This window comes from Dromiciops gliroides, chromosome 1 (genome assembly GCF_019393635.1).
Source record: "Dromiciops gliroides isolate mDroGli1 chromosome 1, mDroGli1.pri, whole genome shotgun sequence".
Taxonomy (NCBI): Eukaryota; Metazoa; Chordata; class Mammalia; order Microbiotheria; family Microbiotheriidae; genus Dromiciops; species Dromiciops gliroides.
The window spans coordinates 484518623-484538725 of NC_057861.1; the positions used below are offsets into that span (position 1 = coordinate 484518623).

A 20103-nucleotide genomic window follows, 5' to 3' on the forward strand; every position below is an offset into this window, starting at 1 on the left:
AACAAGTGAGAAATCGTAGCTGCCTTGGAGAGGCCTTCAAGAACAATAGAAAGGTCATTTTCTTGCCAGAAGACCTGAGTTCAAATCCCAAATTTGCCCTTAATCTGTGTGATTTTGGGCAAGTCAGCACCCTTCCAGCCCTTGGTTCCATGATGTGTAAAATGAGGAGGCTGAATTGGGTGATTGTTCTAGGTCCGTCCCAGCTCTAAATCTGTGATGCCTTCTTTGTTGAAGTAGAAGCCCGGAGATGTGAAACACTGTACTGTCAGCCTCTTATGTGCGTTGGTTAGTTTTGCACAACTGCTCCCCCTCCCCTTCCCTTTTAACTTTTGGTACAAGAATGGCTTGCTGGATAAAAGAGAGGGCGAGGAATATATCTGCCCTCCCAAACACCGGCCAAATAGGATCTCCCAACCCACGTTGTATGACAGCATGCGCACTAGGCTCGCTGTACTTCCCGTTAATCATGAGCGCAGGCGCGCATTAGTACTTTCCCCACCTCTCATGATATAAGAGCAATCATAGCGGGTCGGGGGTATTTCCTCCGCTCATCACATGACCTGAAGCAAACTAGGTTTGTGGTACTTCCTCCGTCACACAAGACATGAGTGCAAGTGCGCTGGGCTCGTCGTACTTCTCCCTCCCTGGCACCTCTTGACAATAACACAAAAAAGCCCACCGGATTTGAGGTGCTCCTCCCCAGCACTATTACAAGTGCGCAAGCGCATTACATTCGCCGTACTTCGTCACATGACATGAGCGCAAGCGCAGTTGGTTCGTGGTACTTCGACACACATGACAAGCGCAAGCGCACTGGGCTCACTGTACTCCCCCCCCCCCCCCATCCTCAGGGAGCGCAGGCGCACTGGGTCCGCTGCTCTTCTCCCTACCCCTTGCTTCTTTCCGGCAAAGGTTTGTGGAAGCGGGCTGGAGGCCGCCTTTGAAAGACAGTGACATTCATTTCCCAAGCTGGGGTCTGTGGGGGCCGAAGTGGGCGGTCCCCGGACCGTGAGGTGGCCATGGAGGCGAAGGTGGGACCGGCGGAATCCGGGGAGCCTGCTGAGCTCCCCGCTGCGGTGCGGGCGAAGATCGAGCGAAATCGGCAGCGAGCATTGATGCTACGCCAAGCTCGGTTGGCGGCCCGGCCGTACCCAGCGGTGGGGGCTGCTTCGGGGAGCGCGGAAGGTGCAGGTGCGCGCGCAGCCGGGTAGCCCCTCCTTCATCTTCCCCCCCCACCCCCTTCCTTCTTTCTGATCTGGATCTGTGCGGGGAAAGTCCTTTAAAACCTCCCTGTCTTCTGAGATCATAAGTTACAGTGGACTTGCTGACCCGCATTAGCAGAGGGAGTCCCCTCCCCAGGTGTTTCCCCAATGAAATCACAAGTCTGGTCCCTATTCTCTAACCTTGTTATGGAAGTGATAGTGTAGTTTTTACACTGGCAACCTCTCTCGGTTGATGTGAGGAAAGAATTTTATGAATCTTAAAGTGTTATTGCGATGTAAGCTGACATAGTAGTGGTGGTTACATATGGTGGTACCATTTTTTCTAAGGCAAAAATCAGTGCTCGTCCAGACAGAGGTTATACTTTCCTAAACCTTTGTTCAAAGGATACTTTTCTTGAAATGCAGCCCTTCTCGAGACATCCTGTTTCTTTTGTATTTGTTTATAAATGACCCACTTTAAGAAAAATTAGTACAGTGTTTTGAAAATGTGAACCTAAAGGTATCTCCTAACTTATAAAGCTTTCTTTCAAGTCTCTTCTGTAAAAATCTGTGTACAGTTTTTATACCATTGACTATATGTTGCCTCATATTCAGCTCTTTAGTGGAGGTTGGTTATTTTAACCCATTAAAGTTCTACTCATATGCCTTGTCATGGCAAGGAAAGATACCTTTGCTCTTGAACACTGTGCTAGTCATTTTTCTTCCTCGATGGAAATGTTTTTGAGTACAGACTGACTCACTTAATGTCTCTATTCCACTGCAATACATTCCCAGTGGGTGGGAGAAGGTTTGAAACATCATGTGTTCTTTGTGGTAATTATGTATATGACCTGATGCAGATACAGTGTAGGCCACACAGAGTTTTGAAATGGAAGGAAACTTGAAGATCCTCTAATTCAACCCTCATTTTACATATGAGGAAACTGAGCCTCAGAGAGTAGAATTGACTTGTCCAAGGTCACACAGGTAATAAGTGGTAGATTCAGAATTCAAGCTCAGGTCCTCTTGACTCCAAATAGCAGATAATCAAATGGGACAAGATGTTGAAATATTTTCGTAACTAGGACAACTGGCAGCCCTACTCATGTATGGGGCCTAGTATCTTTGCTAAGAAAACACCAAATGGGGTCACAAAGAGTTGGACATGACTGGAAAACTACTGAACAACAACAAATCGCTGTTTGTTGAATGAGTGAATGAAGAAGCAACACCCAACCTTCAGAGCATTTTCTTTCTACTTTGTTTCTTTTTCTTTCTTTGCTGGCTTCATAATAAGAAATCATGTACAAAAAAGATAGAATTAAAATTTCTTGGAAAATATAACCTTTAATGTGGATTAGATTAGATTAGAATTTTAGAGTTAGAAGGGACCCTAGAGCTCATCTAGTCCGGTTGTTTAGTCGTCCAGTCATGTTTGATTCTTCATGACCCCATAGACCATAGCATACCAAGCCCTCCTATCCACTATCTCTCAGTCTGTTCCAAGTTCATGCTTGTTGTTTCCATAATACTATCAATCCATCTAATCCTCTGCTGTCCCCTTTGCCTTCAATCTTTCCCAACATCAAGGTCTTTTCCATTAAGTCCAGTTTTCTCGTGATATGGCTCAAATATTTAAGCTTCAGCATTTGAGCTTCTAGTGAATAGTCAGAATTAATTTAAGTATTGACTAATTTGCTCTCTGTGCTGTCCAAGGGACTCTCATCTGTTCCTAAGCTCATTATTTTATAGATGGAGAAACTAAGATACAGCACCTTGCCCAACGTGATATACCTAGGCAGTATATAGAATCCAGCCATTGAAGGGCCTTCAATTTAGATTTGAAGTAACTTTTTATTTATTATAAGCACAGTATGTAGGTTTACTTAGCAGTTTAACTACTAACATCTTATTTACATTTTTCAGGCATTACTAATGTGAAATCAGCACCAAAAATAATTGACACAGGAGGAGGCTTCTTTTTAGAAGAGGAAGAAGAAGAGGAGCAAAAAATTGACAAAGTTGTACATAAACCAGGTAAAATTTGAGTTTTTACTAAAATGGGTATCTTAGTTATTTGGAGGTAATTCTACCTATATAAAACTATTATTGTTATTGTTATAGGGGACTATATATGTAAAATAATATTATTAGCCAAAGTGGCTTTGTGTATGTGATAGAGATGCAACAAGAGTCAACATGGTCACCAGTAGAAATGATCCTGAATCCTCAAAGGCTTAGAGTGTAGTAAGCCTGGGCTGTTGTGCCAGGAATATTTCTCACACTTCCGGGTATATTCTGCTTTCCAAGGACCAGATTAACCAAGTACAGAGCAGCTTGTTGCCAGTTGGCTGGTTAGCCAGCATTGGTGATGCATTCTTTGGCTCTGGTAAAAAATGCCAGATGGCCGTCAGTTCTCTAAAGGCTTCTTTTGCTGGAGTATTCAGTATAGCTGGGGCCATTGAGCCACTCTCTGATTTATGGTAGGCAGTATATACTGATCCATTCTTCCAGCTCTTAACTCCTTATTTACAAATAAAGAAACTGAGGGGCAGCTAGGTGGCGCAGTGGATAGAGCACCTGCCCTGAAGTCAAGAGGACCTGAGTTCAAATCCAGCCTCAGACACTTAACACTTACTAGCTGTGTGACCCTAGGCAAGTCACTTAACCCCAATTGCCTCACCTCCCCCCCAAAAAAACCCACCAAAAAACAAATAAAGAAACTGAACCCAAAGACTGCTAGATATCTGATAGATGTCCTAGAATTATGGAGTTATAAGGAACCTCAGAGGTAATCTAATCTAACTCCTCCCCAAAGAATGAATCCCCTCTATGATAACCTCGATAAAGTTGTCCAGCCTCTGTCTGAATACCTCCAGTGATGGGGAAATGGTTGCCTCATGGGCAGCCCATTCCATTTTTTGACACCTCTAGTTATTGTAAAGTTCTTCATATTGCATTTTTCTCCCACTGGTTTTATTTTTACATTTCGGGACTTAACAGAATAAATATAACTCCTTTTCCAGATGACAGATGGACCTCAGAGGCCATTTGAATTTATGTGTGAAACACATTGGATTTTTCTGAAAAGGAAAAAAAAAAAGTAGGTGGATCAGTTTCCCCATGCCACATTATTTCTTACATTTGTTGGTAAATCACTCTCTAAATGAGTAATTTTTATAGTAAATCATTACTGATAGTAGGAAAAGAAGAAGCTCATGCATAGTTATAACAAACCCAAGTGGGATTTATAGAAGAATATTCTTTATAGCAAACCAAGGCCTTAGAAGAAATGAAAGTTGAGGACTATTGCACATTGTCATTCATGTCTATATCAGATCAGGTCTTGGGGGCAACAGCACCAAAGATGGATTCCCCTCATAATGCATCTCTAGTGAGTGTTTGTGGTATTTCACTAGTTTTCCTGGTTGCTAAAGTAACAGATTACTCTTTCTTGCTTCTCTATCAATCACTGCTCCAAGACCCTCAGGAAGCAAGGAAAACCCCATTCCATCTAACTGTACTATCTTCTAGTCCATATTGTCCAATCTTAGCCACAAAGATATTAAGAGAATTTGGGAAATTCCTTGTTAAAATCCAAATACACAACATTTCACTAATCATCTGATTAATATTCAGGCAAAGGAAATGAGGTTAGTTTGGCATGACTTATTAGTAAATCCATTCAGGGTCCTAGTGACTTTCCCTCAGTTCTCTTCTTCTTTGTAGTCCTCTTTTTCTCCTCCTCCTGCCCCCTCATTGAAACATTCTTGGTACAGCAAACAGGAAAATATAGTACCTTATTCCATTCTTGCATGATGTTGGTCTCCTTGGCCCAATCTCCGTACATGGAAAACTTTCTTGTTCCATGTAGCTTGGAAATTGAGAATTTGGAATGGTGACAATTAAAGCTATTTTAAGTTGTTATAAATAATTTTTATGACCAGACAAATGTGGGTAACAATTCCGTGGGTGATAATGACTTCCTTGAGATCTTTATTTATAGTTCAAGGATTTGTCATCAGTCAGTTCATGAGAGATAGTGAACTGCTGATAAATAGTTCTAGCCACCAGATCATGTCTTGCTAGGCATTTGATAGGTTCTAAATTTCTACACAGCCTGCAGTGATGTGATACACTCTTTCTACCTTTTCCTTACATAGTCTACGTTAATCACTAAGTCCTCATCCCTTAAGGGTGCCCCTTCTTTAGTTTTTGGTGGCAATAATCATCTTCATTCCAGCCAGAAAATGTCCATGTGACATCCATACATGGATTAGTCACTTCTTTGTCAACATATCATTGCATGTGGTCATGTGGATGTTGCCCAGTTTCATGTGGCCATCAACAATAGAGGGTCTTTTGATTACACTCTTATATTGAAGTCATTTTCATAGGTTTCTCTGACAAATTCAGTGGTGGGTACCTCTTATTAGTTTTGTTTTTACTGTTGCTCAGTGAAGTGATATCTCCTTATTCCAGAAATATTTCCTTAGGCTTTTAACATAGGTTTGTCATTTATCTTAAGAATATCAATCAGTTCTCCTTTTTTTGGTGTGGAAGTATTAATCTTGCTATGGTGCCGTTAGGTGATAAGACCTTATGTTTTGTTAGTATTGTGTGGGTTTTATGTGAAAGTACTTTCAAGAACTATTACATAGTCTATTTTACAGTTTCAAAACTGTTCACTGAGACTGGGATTGCATAGATGTTAATTGATTTAAATGTGTTTTTTTCCCATTCAGCTTTGATTTCAGAATGCCTTAAATATTTTGATGTATTCAGCTGCAACTGTATGCTGTATCCTCCTTGAAATCTTTATGTTCAGTGTGATTTCCCTAGGTTCTGCCTTCATCTATTAGTTCAGTTTGTAACCTCTGAATTAAAGCTTGAAGCCTTCAGTCTCTGTTTTTACTTGGTGTACCATATCATTGGGAAAAGATTCTACAAGTTGAAGGAGCTGTTTAATCTGGGGGGTTTTGTTGTTGTTGTTGTAACCGTATCGCTTGATGTTATCCACACACAATGGGAAGTTAACAAAATATTTTGGTTCAATTCTTTTACTATAGAAACCATACTTAGTTTTATTTAGTAAAGATCACAGTGAATTTAAGGCCAAGCAGAACCATAATTGACTTAAGCTGTCTTCCTGTAAAATGCCATATTTTACATAAATTATTATTGATTTCGTGTTAGAGGTATGGTTTAAATAGAGACGTTTTCAACGTGGATGTCAGATACTCTAAGCTTTCTCAGTATAGTTGAATCTATTGTCTATATTTGTGTATGAGTAGGATATAAATGTAGGACTTAGAGACGGTAGTGCTTTTAGGCAACTTTTTCAATTAACCACTAACTTAATAATAAGTAGCTTTTTATATCACCGCGACTTTTTGGCACACTCCTTTTGCTCTTTAATGAATATTGTTTTATTATGTTTATTATTTGTGTGTGTGTGTGCTGTATGTTACAAATGTTTTGTATAAAGTACATAAAGAAAGACATACTTGACTTAGATTTGAAGGGGTCACTAGTGTTCTCATCCTTTGGCAATAGATATATGATGCCTTCTATTAAGAAAGATGGGATCAGGCTTACATCGGAGAGGAAGCTGGTAAAGTGACCTGCTAGTAATTCATGCAGCACTAAAGCTTTGAAGCCACAAAGTTATGGATCGTGTCCGGCCCCGCTGCTCGTGCTGCTTTCCAGTTTTACAGGATGATAGAGTTTCAGTCAGCTCCCTTAAAGTAGTGTTTTGTTTGAAAGAAGAGGGTGTGAGATGGAGAGATGTTATTGTTTAACAGAAGGCAATTTTTTCCCTACTGCAAGGGGTGTTAAACCAAGCAGTGGTATTGCTAGAGCTCAGGTGACCAAGGTCAAGCAGTGTCATCTGGTGATTGGATTGGTTTCTTGCTTTGGAAAGGAAGTTGAATTAGATGATTTCCAATTACCCTTTCAATTCTGATTTTATCATTATGTGAACACAAATGATTCCTCCTTAACTTTACTTACACTATATTCCCTAAGCAGTTCCTTACTACTGCATAAGACAGCATTTGATCCCATGCATAGTTGGGGGTGGGGAGACTTCTTGGAAGGTTTTTATATTTTCTACAATTTGGAAAGAGTAGAAAAATTCTTTTAGGGTGGTTTTTTCACTGTATCCTTTAGAAAAGAGCTGGGGTGGTCTGTCTAGGTGGATAGAATTTCATCTTTTTCTAGTCCCTTTCATTTCCCATTTTTGAAAGATTGTCATCATTCTTAGGCTAGACTGCCTCCAGATCCCTTCTATTTGGCCTTCTGCCTCCAGGCGTCTTCTAGTCTATCTTCCTGAACCCTGCTTTAATCATGCCCACAACCTGCTTAGGAATCTTCCTAAGAACATAGATTTAGGGCTAGAAGGAGCCTTAGAGGCTCTGACCCACACACTACTGTCATTCTGTAGGTGGGGAAACTGAAGTCAGATGACTTCTTGGGTCACACAAAGGGGAGGTGTCAAAGGTGAATTCTTACCTAATTCTCACTGATTCTCAGACCTGCAATTTATTCCCCTGTCATAACCGCCTCTCCTGTTCTGTAATTTTTTTATTTCAGTGAGGGTCCCCAGTCTTTTCTGAGAAGATATAATTCATTTCCCTAAAGTTTTGAGATTATTGGATTGGAGAGTGGGAATTGTGAAGTGGGTGGGACAGAAGGGTTCAAAGCAACGTGCTAACAGTCTGTGCTTTTAATCCGAGTTAGGAGAGAGGGGTCACTGCCAGTTGTGTTCCTACCTCATTTAAGTAAACCAGTAAGCTGGAAGCAGTGCTCTAAGGCAATGGGATATAACACAGATTATGTGGATTTTATGTCAGGATACAACCCAGGAAGTTGTGGGGGAGGGCACTTTGCAGTAGCAGGGGTCTCCTAGGTGGGCCTTGTCTTATGGCTTAGAGGTAACCCTGCTCTCTTAGAGGCTCTATAGTAGATTGAAAACTTTGGTATGCCTCAGGTTGACAAGGCTTCCACTGCTGGACAGAGGACCACCCACACTCAATGGGGAGAGGTTGACTACCTGAATGTTTTCTTTTTTTTCTTTTTTTGCAACCTTTAAGGAGTCAAAATCTGTTTTCATGCAGTAATAGATCAAAATATATTTTTTTTACTTGTATTGAGTTTCTTATATTGTTTAATTCAGATAAATGGAATATGTATTCTCTGGAACTTTACTGAAATAGAATACTCTCAAGATTTCCAGGCTATGTGAAACATAAGATAAAAAGCTGTGAAAATATTGGAAAATGCATAGATCATCCAAAGAAAATCTAACTAAAAGGTTTATTCCTCCTTTTCTTAGGGCCTGTTCTAGAATGTGATTATGCAGTTTGTGAAGAATGTGGGAAAGAGTTTATGGATTCTTACCTGATCAATCACTTTGATTTGGCAACTTGTGATAATTGCAGGTACTCTCTATGTTTCATTTCCTGTGCTTAGAATTGTATCAGGCGGGTGGGCATTTAATCTTATTTTTAAAAATATTTAAGGAAGGGAATTAAAAAACTTTCCCATTAAAGTGAATCAGAGGTTTTTCGATCCAGATGAAGACATTTCACTCACTGATGGTTAATAAAATAAGTGCTCTTTAGAAAATCATTTAAAAGGATATCTGTTAGGGGCAGCTAGGTGGGACAGTGGATAGGAGCACCAGTCCTAGAGTCAGGAGGACCTGAATTCAAATCTGGTCTCACTTGACACCTACCAGCTGTGTGACCTTGGGCAAGTCACTTAACCCTCATTGCCCTGCAACACAAACAAACAAAGGAATAACAATGATTCCATGAGGCCTTTCATGATGCTATGTTCCTGTAACATTGATTTAAAATTTTTATAGTTCTCCTTTGGGTTTTGCATCAACATTCATTTCTGAATATATCCTGAATGATACCTGACAAATATTTGTGGTTGTTATTTTGTTTGTTTTGTTCCCAAGGCTACTACTTAACCACTTTAGGGGGGTTTGCTTTTTTTTTTTTAAACATTTTTTATGCAGTATGAAAAGGTGGTGCAGTGGGTAGAGTGCTCTTGGTGTTAGACATACCTTAGTTTGAATCTTGCCTCAGACACTTAACTAGCTCTGTGACCCTGGCCAGTCTTACAGGTTAAACAGAGATGAACCTCTGTTGCTCACTTCCTTATCTACAAAATGGGGGTAATGATAGCAGCTCATTGATTGTGGTTCTTCGTAATTGAAGAGGACCAAATGAAATCACAATGTCAGGTTCGAGTGAGAAAGAGATGTCTCTAAATTTGTGCATCTCATGTTTCTTTTTGAGCTAATGCAATTCTGCTTTGCTCATAGAGCATAGCACATTCTTTGATGAGGGCACCTCACGCTGGTTGGTGCCAGTGTCTCCCATGTCTCACAAACGATTCCAAAGTTCATCAGAGAGACCTTGAGTGTCTTTGTATCACTTCTTCTGATCTCCATGTAAGCTATTGCCCTTTTGTGAGTTCTCTGTAAAATAGTCTTTTAGGCAAATGTATGTTTGTCATTTGAACAAAGTAGCCAGTCCCTCGGCGTTGTGCTCTCTGCAGTAGAGTTTGAACGCTTGGCAGTTACATTCAATAAAGGATCTTAGTGACCAGTACCCTATCTTGCCAGCTGGCTTTCAGAATCTTTCTAAGACAATTCATTTTTTTTTTTTTTAAGTGAGGCAATTGGGGTTAAGTGACCTGCCCAGGGTCACACAGCTGGTAAGTGTTAAGTGTCTGAGGCCGGATTTGACTCAGGTCCTCCTGACTCCAGGGCCAGTGCTCTATCTACTGTGCCACCTAACTGCCCCTCTAAGACAATTCGAATGGAAGCAATTCAGTTTCCTGGCCTGGTGCTGGTAGATGTCCAGGTTTCACAGGCATACGACAGTGAGGTCAGCACAACAGCTCTGTAGACCTTCAGTGGGTAGGCAGCCTAATGCTACTACTCTTCACTCTCACACTTTCATTCAGAGCTTCCCAAATGCTGGCCTAGCTCTGGCCTCATCCACTAGGTGGACAGCCCCAAAAAGTATACTTCCACAGCGCCTACTGCCTGGGGTTGTAGTGAGGATCAGATGCTATGACACGTGTAAAGGGCTTTACAAACTTCAAGTCCAATATAAGTGCTAGCTACTGTAATTATTTAAACCTGAAACTTGAGTCTGGTGAGTGCTGGTCTGAGTCCTTCCATCTGCTTTCAGTGCCATGCAGCCAAACGGACTGGCCTAGAACAATCCCATTTTGATAAAAATGTTTGTGAGGTTCCCTAGGGTACCTTGCTGTTCTAAATTCTCTGATGTGGAGGTTGGCCCTTTTTAAGTTAGCCTGATTCTTTGTGGTTAGTAATTTTACTTTTTAATTTTAGAGGGTGTTATGGCTTTTTTATCCTGAACTATGTTGACATAATGAGAATCTCGTGTCAAAACCTTTGCTACAGCCTGCAAGCTTTGAAGAAGCTGAATAATGTACTTCCTCTTATCAGGGTAGTGCAATCATCTCAGAATATGTAAATTGCAAAATATTTTTTGCTTCCCAAATGTCAGTGTTTTAAATTGGACTAATAATGTAATGCCACTCCAGATGACCTCATCTTTGTTATTCTTTGCTAGAGGGTGCTGACTGTTGCTGTAGCTATTTGAATAGTGAGGCTATGACCTTGTTTGATATAGCAGACTTTTTACAAATCCTTTTCAGAGATGCTGATGGTAAACACAAGCTTATAACCAAAACAGAAGCAAAACAACAGTACCTCTTGAAAGACTGTGATTTGGAAAAGAGAGAACCAGTGCTTAAATTTATTTGCGAAGAAGAATCCTCATCATTCACAGTGGGGGACATGAAACTTTACTTAAAACTGCAGGTATGGAAAGATTACATTAATATAATTAATATTCTGTGGTTTGGTTTTGGATTAGACTTATCCTGCTATTCGTAAAAGTTGAACAAAATTGTCTTAATTTTTTTTTTAGAGGAAACATGGCATCTGAAAGAGTATTATTAATAGTACATGAGGGACAGCTAGGTGGCGCAGTGGATAGAGCACCAGTCCTGGAGTCAGGAGTACCTGAGTTCAAATCCGACCTCAGACACTTAACACTTGCTAGCTGTGTGACCCTGGGCAAGTCACTTTACCCCAATTGCCTCACTTTAAAAAAAAAGGGCCGGGGGGGGGGGGGGGAAGCTAGGCGGCGCAGTGGATAGAGCACCGGCCCTGGATTCAGGAGGACCTGAGTTCATATCTGGCCTCAGACACTTAACACTTACTAGCTGTGTGATCCTGAGCAAGTCACTTAACCCCAATTGCCTCACCAAAAAAAAGTACATGAAACCTTCATTTGAACACCATTTCCTTAGATTAGAGTGGAAATAGCCAGAGTACATTGTCACTTATTTGGATGGTGTCATTCTGAGGAATTTGGCATTGAGAGCACAGACATAGCAAATATTTGATCCCAGCTATGGGTAGCCTCTCATCAGTTGTCTGCAGAGATCCAAATTAAGTAAAAGGTGATCAATGGTGTTTGAACTCTATGCCTTAAAGATAGCCACTTGGCTCCAGAGGCCCTCGATTGAGTTTTAAAACAAGTGTTTAGGCAATTTTTGTAAACCATCACTAGTTGATAAACCAGATCAGGTAAGATGTATTGTGTCCACCTTTAGTCTTGAACTTTTTTTTTTTTTTGGTGGGGCAGTGGGGGTTAAGTGACTTGCCCAAGGTCACACAGCTAGTAAGTGTCAAGTGTCTGAGGCCGGATTTGAACTCAGAACTCCTGAATCCAGGGCCGGTGCTTTATCCACTGCACCACCTAGTCGCCCCCTTATTTTTTTATTTTTTAGCCTTGAACTTTTATGAGGGAGGAATCATTTACCCATCGGGCATCTGACATGATTTATCAACAGAATTCAGGTTAGACTCTGTCCCTTTTAATGGGGGGCAGAGGATTTGGCTCTGGAGACAAGCACTGTTGTCAGGAAATGCTCTCCCACTTCTTCTGCTGTGGTAGCCATCTTTTGAGCAGGGTTATCACCTGATGGCATAGCACCATCATACACAGATTAGTGAAGCCTAGAAGAGTGTCAGACCATCAAGGTTGAAGTGAATCTGATTATTATAGGATTAGAAAAGACACTCTCAACTAGACTTCTAATTCCCAAATTAAAAGAGCCTCACTGCTCCTGTGATTGATGTCACTGTGGCTTTTGGAAACAGACACTCAACTTTTGAATCAGCCAGTTGGCAAAAGAACAAAATATCAAATAGAGTTTCCATAAACTGGCCCAGGAAGGCTCGAGAATATATAACAATGCTGTGGTTGCGGGGGGCTCTGGAGATGGGGACCCAAGCGGTAACTGTTACACAAACTAAAAGTCAGCCAGAAGTACAGTAATCTTCTGAGAAAATTAATGGTGCAGGATGCAGTCAGGTGAAGAGAGAGATCAAGCCCATCTATCACCTGTATGAGATAGTAAACGTAGCATGAATATAAGTGGGTAATAAGTCTCTTTTACAGTTTTAGCAGGGCTCAATTAGTTCAGTCTCCTCTTGTAAAAAAGAAGTAAAGGGGTTTTTTGGATTTTTTGCAGGATCATTGTAAAAAATTGATCTAATTGTTTTTATATTCATGGATAGATCAACTTTTTGTACATAGATTTTAAGTTTGATATTTATCATATATTGTTAAATATTCAGAAGGAAGTTTTTGTTTGGGATCAGTGTGAAGTGGTGATGGTTGGGTATTTTGTTTTTAAACATTAACTGAATAAATTAAAAATATTTTAATTTCATTGAAACATTGACAGTCTTTCATGATATCCTTGTGGAAGTGTCAATTCTTTTCTTGGCACTGAAAAGTTGAAAAGTCAGAGTAACTAGAATCCTCAGAAAATGAAAAGCATTTGTAGTTTTATTCCTCCATTGAGCATGGAAAAGTCAAAGGACTATCTATCTCTTGGACTATTTGTGGGCAATCTCAGCCTTCTTAGTGGGAAGGTGATGAATAGGGACCCTTTGCCCTACTTGTCATTAATCCCAAACCCACCTATATTCTAGAATATTTTGAAATATTTTCATCTGATGAATTTCTGTTGCCTAACACAATGCGACACATCAGTTGAAAACCAGTGCTAATGTTATTTTCTTGAGTTCTGGGTCCTAGGAGGAAGCTGCCATGGTTATGCAGGAGGGAGAAGGAAGAGCCCCAAACCTTTTCTGGTGACAAGCTTGTCCTAAGTAAAATTTTAAAATAAACAATTTGTTTTTGGCAATTTTCCACCTCCCTTTCTATACCTCTTTCCCATTTTCTGGTGCGTCTTTCACATACTTTCAGGCCTATTCTACCTCCCAGAATGCCATAATCAATTTTGGTGTATTGACCTCCAAATGTTCCAAGTTCTAAAATTTCTTACTTGCCCTCTGTGTCGAGTGTTACATCCATTCCCAACCCAAAGCTTATATTTCCTAACTGCAGTTACTTTCTGCTGAGAAGTAGTCTGATTGACTCATAAACTATAGATGGCTGATAACCATAAATCCCTTTGCATTTTTATAAGGAGGATAATTATTAATCCAGAAGAATTTTCCAGTTAGTGGAATGTTAGGCTTATGTACAAAGAAAAAACACCTAGAAGTATGAAAAAATTGTGTTGCTCACAGAAAATGATGTTTGGCAAGTGTGCCCTGTTACGGATAAACCTTTTCTGAACTTGTTCTGTACCAAGAATCCAAAGATTCTTTAACGAGCCTCAACGCTTTTTCATAATGGCAAGCACAGAGTGGGGTATGGTTGGTATGGTATGATTTTCCCCCTTTTCTTCATAGTAACATATTTAGAGCGAGAAGGGACATTTATAAGTCATAGGCCCAATCCCCTATTTTATTAATTTACCTGATAATTTTAGTTAAAGCCTTTTACAGTTATCAATTCCACATCATGACTTTCCCTATTGTGGTATATCATGGTTGGCATAAGAAAATTAAATGGATTTTGGTGGGGGAGTTTTGTGGAAGCCACAGATGACACAGAAAAAGTTTAGAAACTCAGAAATGGCAATAAAATATGTACATTATATAATGTCAAACATATGTTTATCTTGTAATACGGTAAGAATGCAGACTTGTTTGGTGTGAAGGGAGGGCCAAAAAATTTTATGCAGATTTTCCACATTGAGGGGGGCACCACACCTGTAACCTCCATGATGTGGAAGGCATAACTATTTCTAACTCTACTCACTTGCCAAAATATTGCCCTCCGCTTCCTCCCTTTAAACAAAGAACAATAGTTACGTAAGATGGATACATTTGGCAATGTATACAACATTCTGCTTCAGTAGTTTCCTGCCCTCACACCCCCCCAGACGAGTGTGTTTCATCATCTATCTTCTGGGACCAAGATTTAATTCCCTCATTTTATAGTTGAGGAAATTTCAGCCCAGCAAAGCTAAGTGATTTGCTAGTAGTCACACAGCTATAGTTTTAACATAACAAGAATTGGAATCCATTTCCAAATCCAATGCATTTTTCCTTTGCATGGTATTATTTTAAAGCCATCTTAAAGTTAACATTGTTATGTTATTGAAAGGCTTTGAATAGTTTTCATTTAGTTCTGTTTCAATAAATGCCCCAATGTTCTTTTGAAAGAGACCTAGAACATTACACCCATCTGTTTGTTCCTTGGAAAGTTTACTTTGTAATGGTTAAGCAGAAAGTCCCTTGGTTCTGTGTCCTGCAGGTTATAAAGAGGGCTCTTGAAGTCTGGGGCAGTGAAGAAGCCCTAGAGGAAGCAAAGGAAGTTCGACAGGAAAACCGGGAGAAAATGAAACAGAAAAAATTTGATAAGAAAGTAAAAGGTAAGCAGCTGGAGTTCAACCCGTGAAAGACTCAAGCTTTTCGAAAGGGCTTTGCCAAGAGAAAAAAAGGGGTTGGAATTGGGAATGTTACAGAGAAATGGTTTAAAGTAGCATTTATTGCGGGGTCATGGGTTGGTAGAACTGCTTTTTTGCTGTTTTTGGAAACCACCTAAAAGCAGATTGTTTTTTTTTTACATTGGAACAATGTTATAGTTCCAGATTGTGTTCCTGACTGAGACCAACAAGAAAAGCCAGGAAAGCAAAGATACTACTCCAAATCTCTAAAATAACTAAAATAGGCATATGATTTTAGAGCTAAAAGGAACCTCAGCAGCCATTTAGTCAGCCCCTCATTTTTACAAATGAAGAAACTGAGTTACAAAAGCTTATTCAAACATAACCATTTAATTAATCATTTGCTTATTTTTAGGATTTAGTAATTTTGTAGGAGTTGACCTGGATGGGTCATGTTCATAAATCAAGGGACCTTAAGACCATCTGGGCCCAGAGAGGTTAAGTGACTTTTCCATGGTCACACAGGGGAGGAGCGGTAGGTATGGATTGAATCCAGACCATCTGGTTTTGAATTGTGTTCTTTTGGTCCAGGAAGTTTAAGCTGATGTCCTTTTTTTTCTCTCTGGACAGACATTTCCTTTAACTCCCAGACATTCAGAATCATTTTATGATCATTTTTTAAAAAAATAGCCGTTCCAACATTTTAATAATATTTTGGCAAGAGAAAGGGAGCATGGCTTTCTGTATGTGGGTTCTGGACGGGACTTGCGAGACCCAGCTTCGAATCTCACCTTAGATACATACTAGCTGTGTGATCTGTCATGTCATTTCTCAGAGCCTGTTACTTCTTTTGTAAAATAGTGATCCCTGTCTCACATGTTATGAGGAAAGCACTTATAAATCTTAGAACCCTAGGTATTAAAAGGTTTTCCAGAATACTTGTGAGAGTTTGGAAAAGTGTGATTTGAATTAAATTGGCCTCTTTGCTTTTCCCAGTTCACCCCTTTCCTTTCACTTTTGCCCACCCCAAAAGACGGTTGATAAAGGATAAAAGAAATTTTTTAAAAAGGAAGCCTTAGGAGGATATTTAGTATGGAGGTGGGGAAAACTGTTACACTCCTTAGCTCTTGGTATTTTGTTGTTGTTTTTTTAATACAAACTGGCAGATGTGGCTTCTTCCCCCTCTGCTCTCTACTCCAAGTCACTCTGCACATGGGCCCTGTTGCAGACCCCGAGTACTGGCAATGAGAAATCAAGTTGTTATGTATCTATTAATTTTAGAGCAGAATGAACAAAGGTGGGGAAATGCATATTGTTGAGGAGGGGGTATGGCCTGGTTTCTGTGGTTTTCTACTGCTGTAATTTAATAAGCTACCATCATGTTGGCTACTGAAACCCAATCTGCTTTCTTAGTTTGGTTAGGCTTCTGTCACAGGTCCTCCTTTTCCTTTTCTTTATGCTTTTTCAATAAAATTAAATAGTTTTAAAATTAGAATAAACAGTGTCTTGCATAGTAGATTAATAAATGTTTAATAAACAATAAAGGGGGGCAGCTAGGTGGCTCAGTGGATAAAGCACCGGCCCTGGATTCAGGAGTACCTGAGTTCAAATCCGGCTTCAGACACTTACTAGTTGTGTGACCCTGGGCAAGTCACTTAACCCCCATTGCCCTGCTAACATTAAAAAAAAAAAAAGATAAAAAAAAATAAACAATAAAGGATACTCAGTTTTTAAAGCCAGATTTGAAGAAATAAAAATACTTAGGTAATAATGCACACTAACCTAGTAGTTTAGCCTCATTTATAGAATACTTAGCTCACAACAATGCTATGAAGTAGGTAGTACAATCTCTGTTCAGATGAGAAAATAATGGTAGTGATTGGTGTGTGAAAATGTAGCTAGTAAATGGCAGAGCCTGTATTCAAATAGAAGTTTCTGGTTTAAGTTGAACATACTTTCTGTGAACAGTACCTTTTGACAACAGTACCTGTTAACAATCATTGTTTTGTGCAGCAAGGTGGCACAGTAGATGCAAGGCCAGGCCTAGTCAGGAAGACCTGAGTTCAAAGGAACTAGCTGTGTGACCCTGGAAGAGTCACTTACCCCTGTTTGCTTCAGTAAAATGAGCTGGAGAAGGAAATGGCAAACTACTCCAGTATCTTTCCCAAGGAAACTCCAAGTGGGGTCATGAAGTCGGACACAACTGAAAACAAATTATATTTTAGCCTTTCCATGGTTTTTCTGTGAGTTTAAGTATTCAGACTTGCTCTGAGTCTTTATTGGAATCAGTCTCCTTCAGTGATAGTTGAAACTCTAGGGGATTATTTATCAAAAGTCTTTGCTGTTTTCTCCAAATTTTGTGGCCTTTTTTTTTCCTCGCACATTGAAATCTCTAGGTTTGTGTAAGTATGCTTTGGTTTCTCTTTGTGTAACCAAACACTTTGAGTTAAAGACTTCCATCATAGCTAAGGCATGATTTTTATTTAAAGACTTGGGAGGGGGGGTAAGCAATAAAACATTTTTTTAAAAATTCCTGACTGGAAACATTGTAAAATTTTGAATTATGTTTCTTAAAAGGAATATTAATATTTGCTTTTTAAAGGAATATTTAGGGAAAATCATTCATTATATTACAGATTTTGAGATTTTATTATCAATTATTTTGTAAGCAAAGTCAATTTGCAAAGTGGAAAAGGGTTTGGAAAACTATTCCCAGCCAGTTCTTTTGTAGTGTCCCATTTCACAATATTAATGAAAAGCAAGTTAGGTCATTGCTTTTTATCCTGCGGTACTAATATGTAGCCAGTTATCTGTGATCTACCATATTGCTTAATATTATTGCACAGTTAGCTAACAAGGCAAATAAATACTTTATCCTCTTCTGGAGTATTTATGGGAAAACATGGATAAAAATCACTTAGAATCTGGTGTGGAGGAGTTGGGATCTGCACCAATGGACAGAGTAGCTACAATGGCAAGATCTTGGTTCACTGAATAGAACAATTTAGAATATAGAGTTCTGTGGGAGAAATATCTCTGGATGGAGTTGCCATGTGGTAGATAGGGAGACAGCCTTGAAGCTGGGAGAACTTGTGTTCAAGTTTCACCTCTGACACACACTGTCTCTGTGACCCTGGGCAACTCTCTAGGATTATAAATTGCATAGAAGGCCCCAAGTAAATTAGTAGAAGAAATTTCCCTGCCTTAAGTTACTTGTACAGTGAAATTATAGGTATAATCCTTATCCCTAAAAATAATCTAAAAGACCAGTTCAAGCTCAAAGATAAAAGCATTTAAATGCATTGCTTGAGAAGAGTAAGCATTTTTAAATGGACTGTGGGGGGGGTTGTCTGTAAATTGAAAAAAAGTTGATAACTATATTTCAATATAATTGGTTTCCTTTGTAATCATATGTATTTAATTTTATGCATTTAATAACATTACTCTGAGATTGGGTTCATAGGCTTCACCAGATTGCCAGAAGGGTCCCAGACACAGTAAAGGTTGAACCCTGGTATAGTGGAAAAAAACAGTAGAGACTCAAGGTGTCCCTTTTATTGATGATTCATTTAACTTGTCATCTTCACTTTCCTTATCTGTAAAATGGGAACACCCAACCCTTTTCTAACCTCAAAATTCTGCTGTGAAGGTATATGCAATGATAGAAATGAGAATGCTTTGCAAAGAAGGGCATTGGGGTGTTTAAATCTCTAATCGCATACATCGCTAGCAGCTGAGGCCAAATGAATTTAGGTTGTCCTGACTCTTCTGTTCAGTAGATCACACTTTCTTGCTAGACATAGCCCGTACTCATTAATAAAGCATTTATAAAATGAGTTAAGATGAGATGATTTCTAATGTTCCTGTCAGTGTTGATATCTTAGTTGTGGATTCATGAATGGACACCCACCCCAACTGAGACCATTTCTATCTTGTTCCCACCTCATTTTTATCTTTCAGACCCTAACGTTTTCCTTTCTCAGCAAAGGGCAATAGTGAATGGGCATTAATAGATGCTTCAAATTTGTATAACGTTTTACAACTTTAACTGTTTGAAATAGAAAGATTATTTAAATCTTAAGTATAAGTTGGCATTTGCAGTTGTTCTTACCATGTTTTGGTATCTTAGAATTACGAAGAGCTATAAGAAGCAGTGTATGGAAAAAAGAAACAGCTATTCACCAGCATGAGTATGGACCCGAAGAAAGCATTGAAGATGACATGTACCGGAAGACTTGTACAATTTGTGGTCACCAACTGACATATGAAAAAATGTAATGTGAGTTTTTAGACTTAACCTTTTTGAAATATTTTATATTTAAATAAAATTTTAATGACAAGTTTTGTAATTATGCAAAATTGTTAACAAGTGGTTTCAGTTTTCTTTGTTAGCAAGCACAGAAGTTTACATATGGGCAGTTATGGTTAAAGGCAAGTTAATTTACTTTCATCATGCAGTGGGGTGAAACATAAAAGCTGAAGGTCAGTAATTCTTGTTGTATTTTTTGGTCTATGGAAAAAAAAACAGCTACATTATTCTCTTTAATTCTTAATCGACTGATTTTCGGAATTGCCTATGACTCTTGAAATTGCTATGAAACTAGGCTAATCCAAATACATCTCAGTGTTTTACCATACTGGCTTATTCCAGTGGTTTACCTAGCTCTGAGTTCTGTGCAGTGTGACTGCCTAAGGAATGTGCTGAGAAAGTGGTCTTTGTGACATTTTAAAATTCTATCTCGCAGGAAAACAAACTTAACAAAACAATCATTTGGACCCTGTTTATGTAGTTACTACATTGTCATGTTGTATATTATTTAAACCATGATGAATAAAGGAAGTACAAGTAAATCATTCTAGTATGTGGTAAGCTTCCTTAAAATGACTGACAACCGGGCAGCTAGGTGGCACAGTGGATAGAGCACTGGCCCTGGAGTCAGGAGTACCTGAGTTCAAATCCGGCCTCAGACACTTAACACTTAACTAGCGGTGTGACCCTGGGCAAGTCACTTAACCCCAATTGCCT

The 20103-nt window shown here is 39.3% G+C and overlaps 1 protein-coding gene across 1 annotated transcript; it reads left to right on the forward strand.

Annotated features, from left to right (window-relative positions):
- Window positions 1–838: 838 nt before the first annotated feature.
- Window positions 839–19436, forward strand: XPA (XPA, DNA damage recognition and repair factor). The gene is given in 8 exon segments (XM_043995561.1): window positions 839–1191; window positions 3129–3239; window positions 8539–8644; window positions 10911–11016; window positions 11018–11045; window positions 11048–11076; window positions 14945–15062; window positions 19207–19436. Coding segments are annotated over 8 exon segments (819 nt in total). The 5' UTR covers window positions 839–1019; the 3' UTR covers window positions 19356–19436.
- Window positions 19437–20103: the final 667 nt, after the last annotated feature.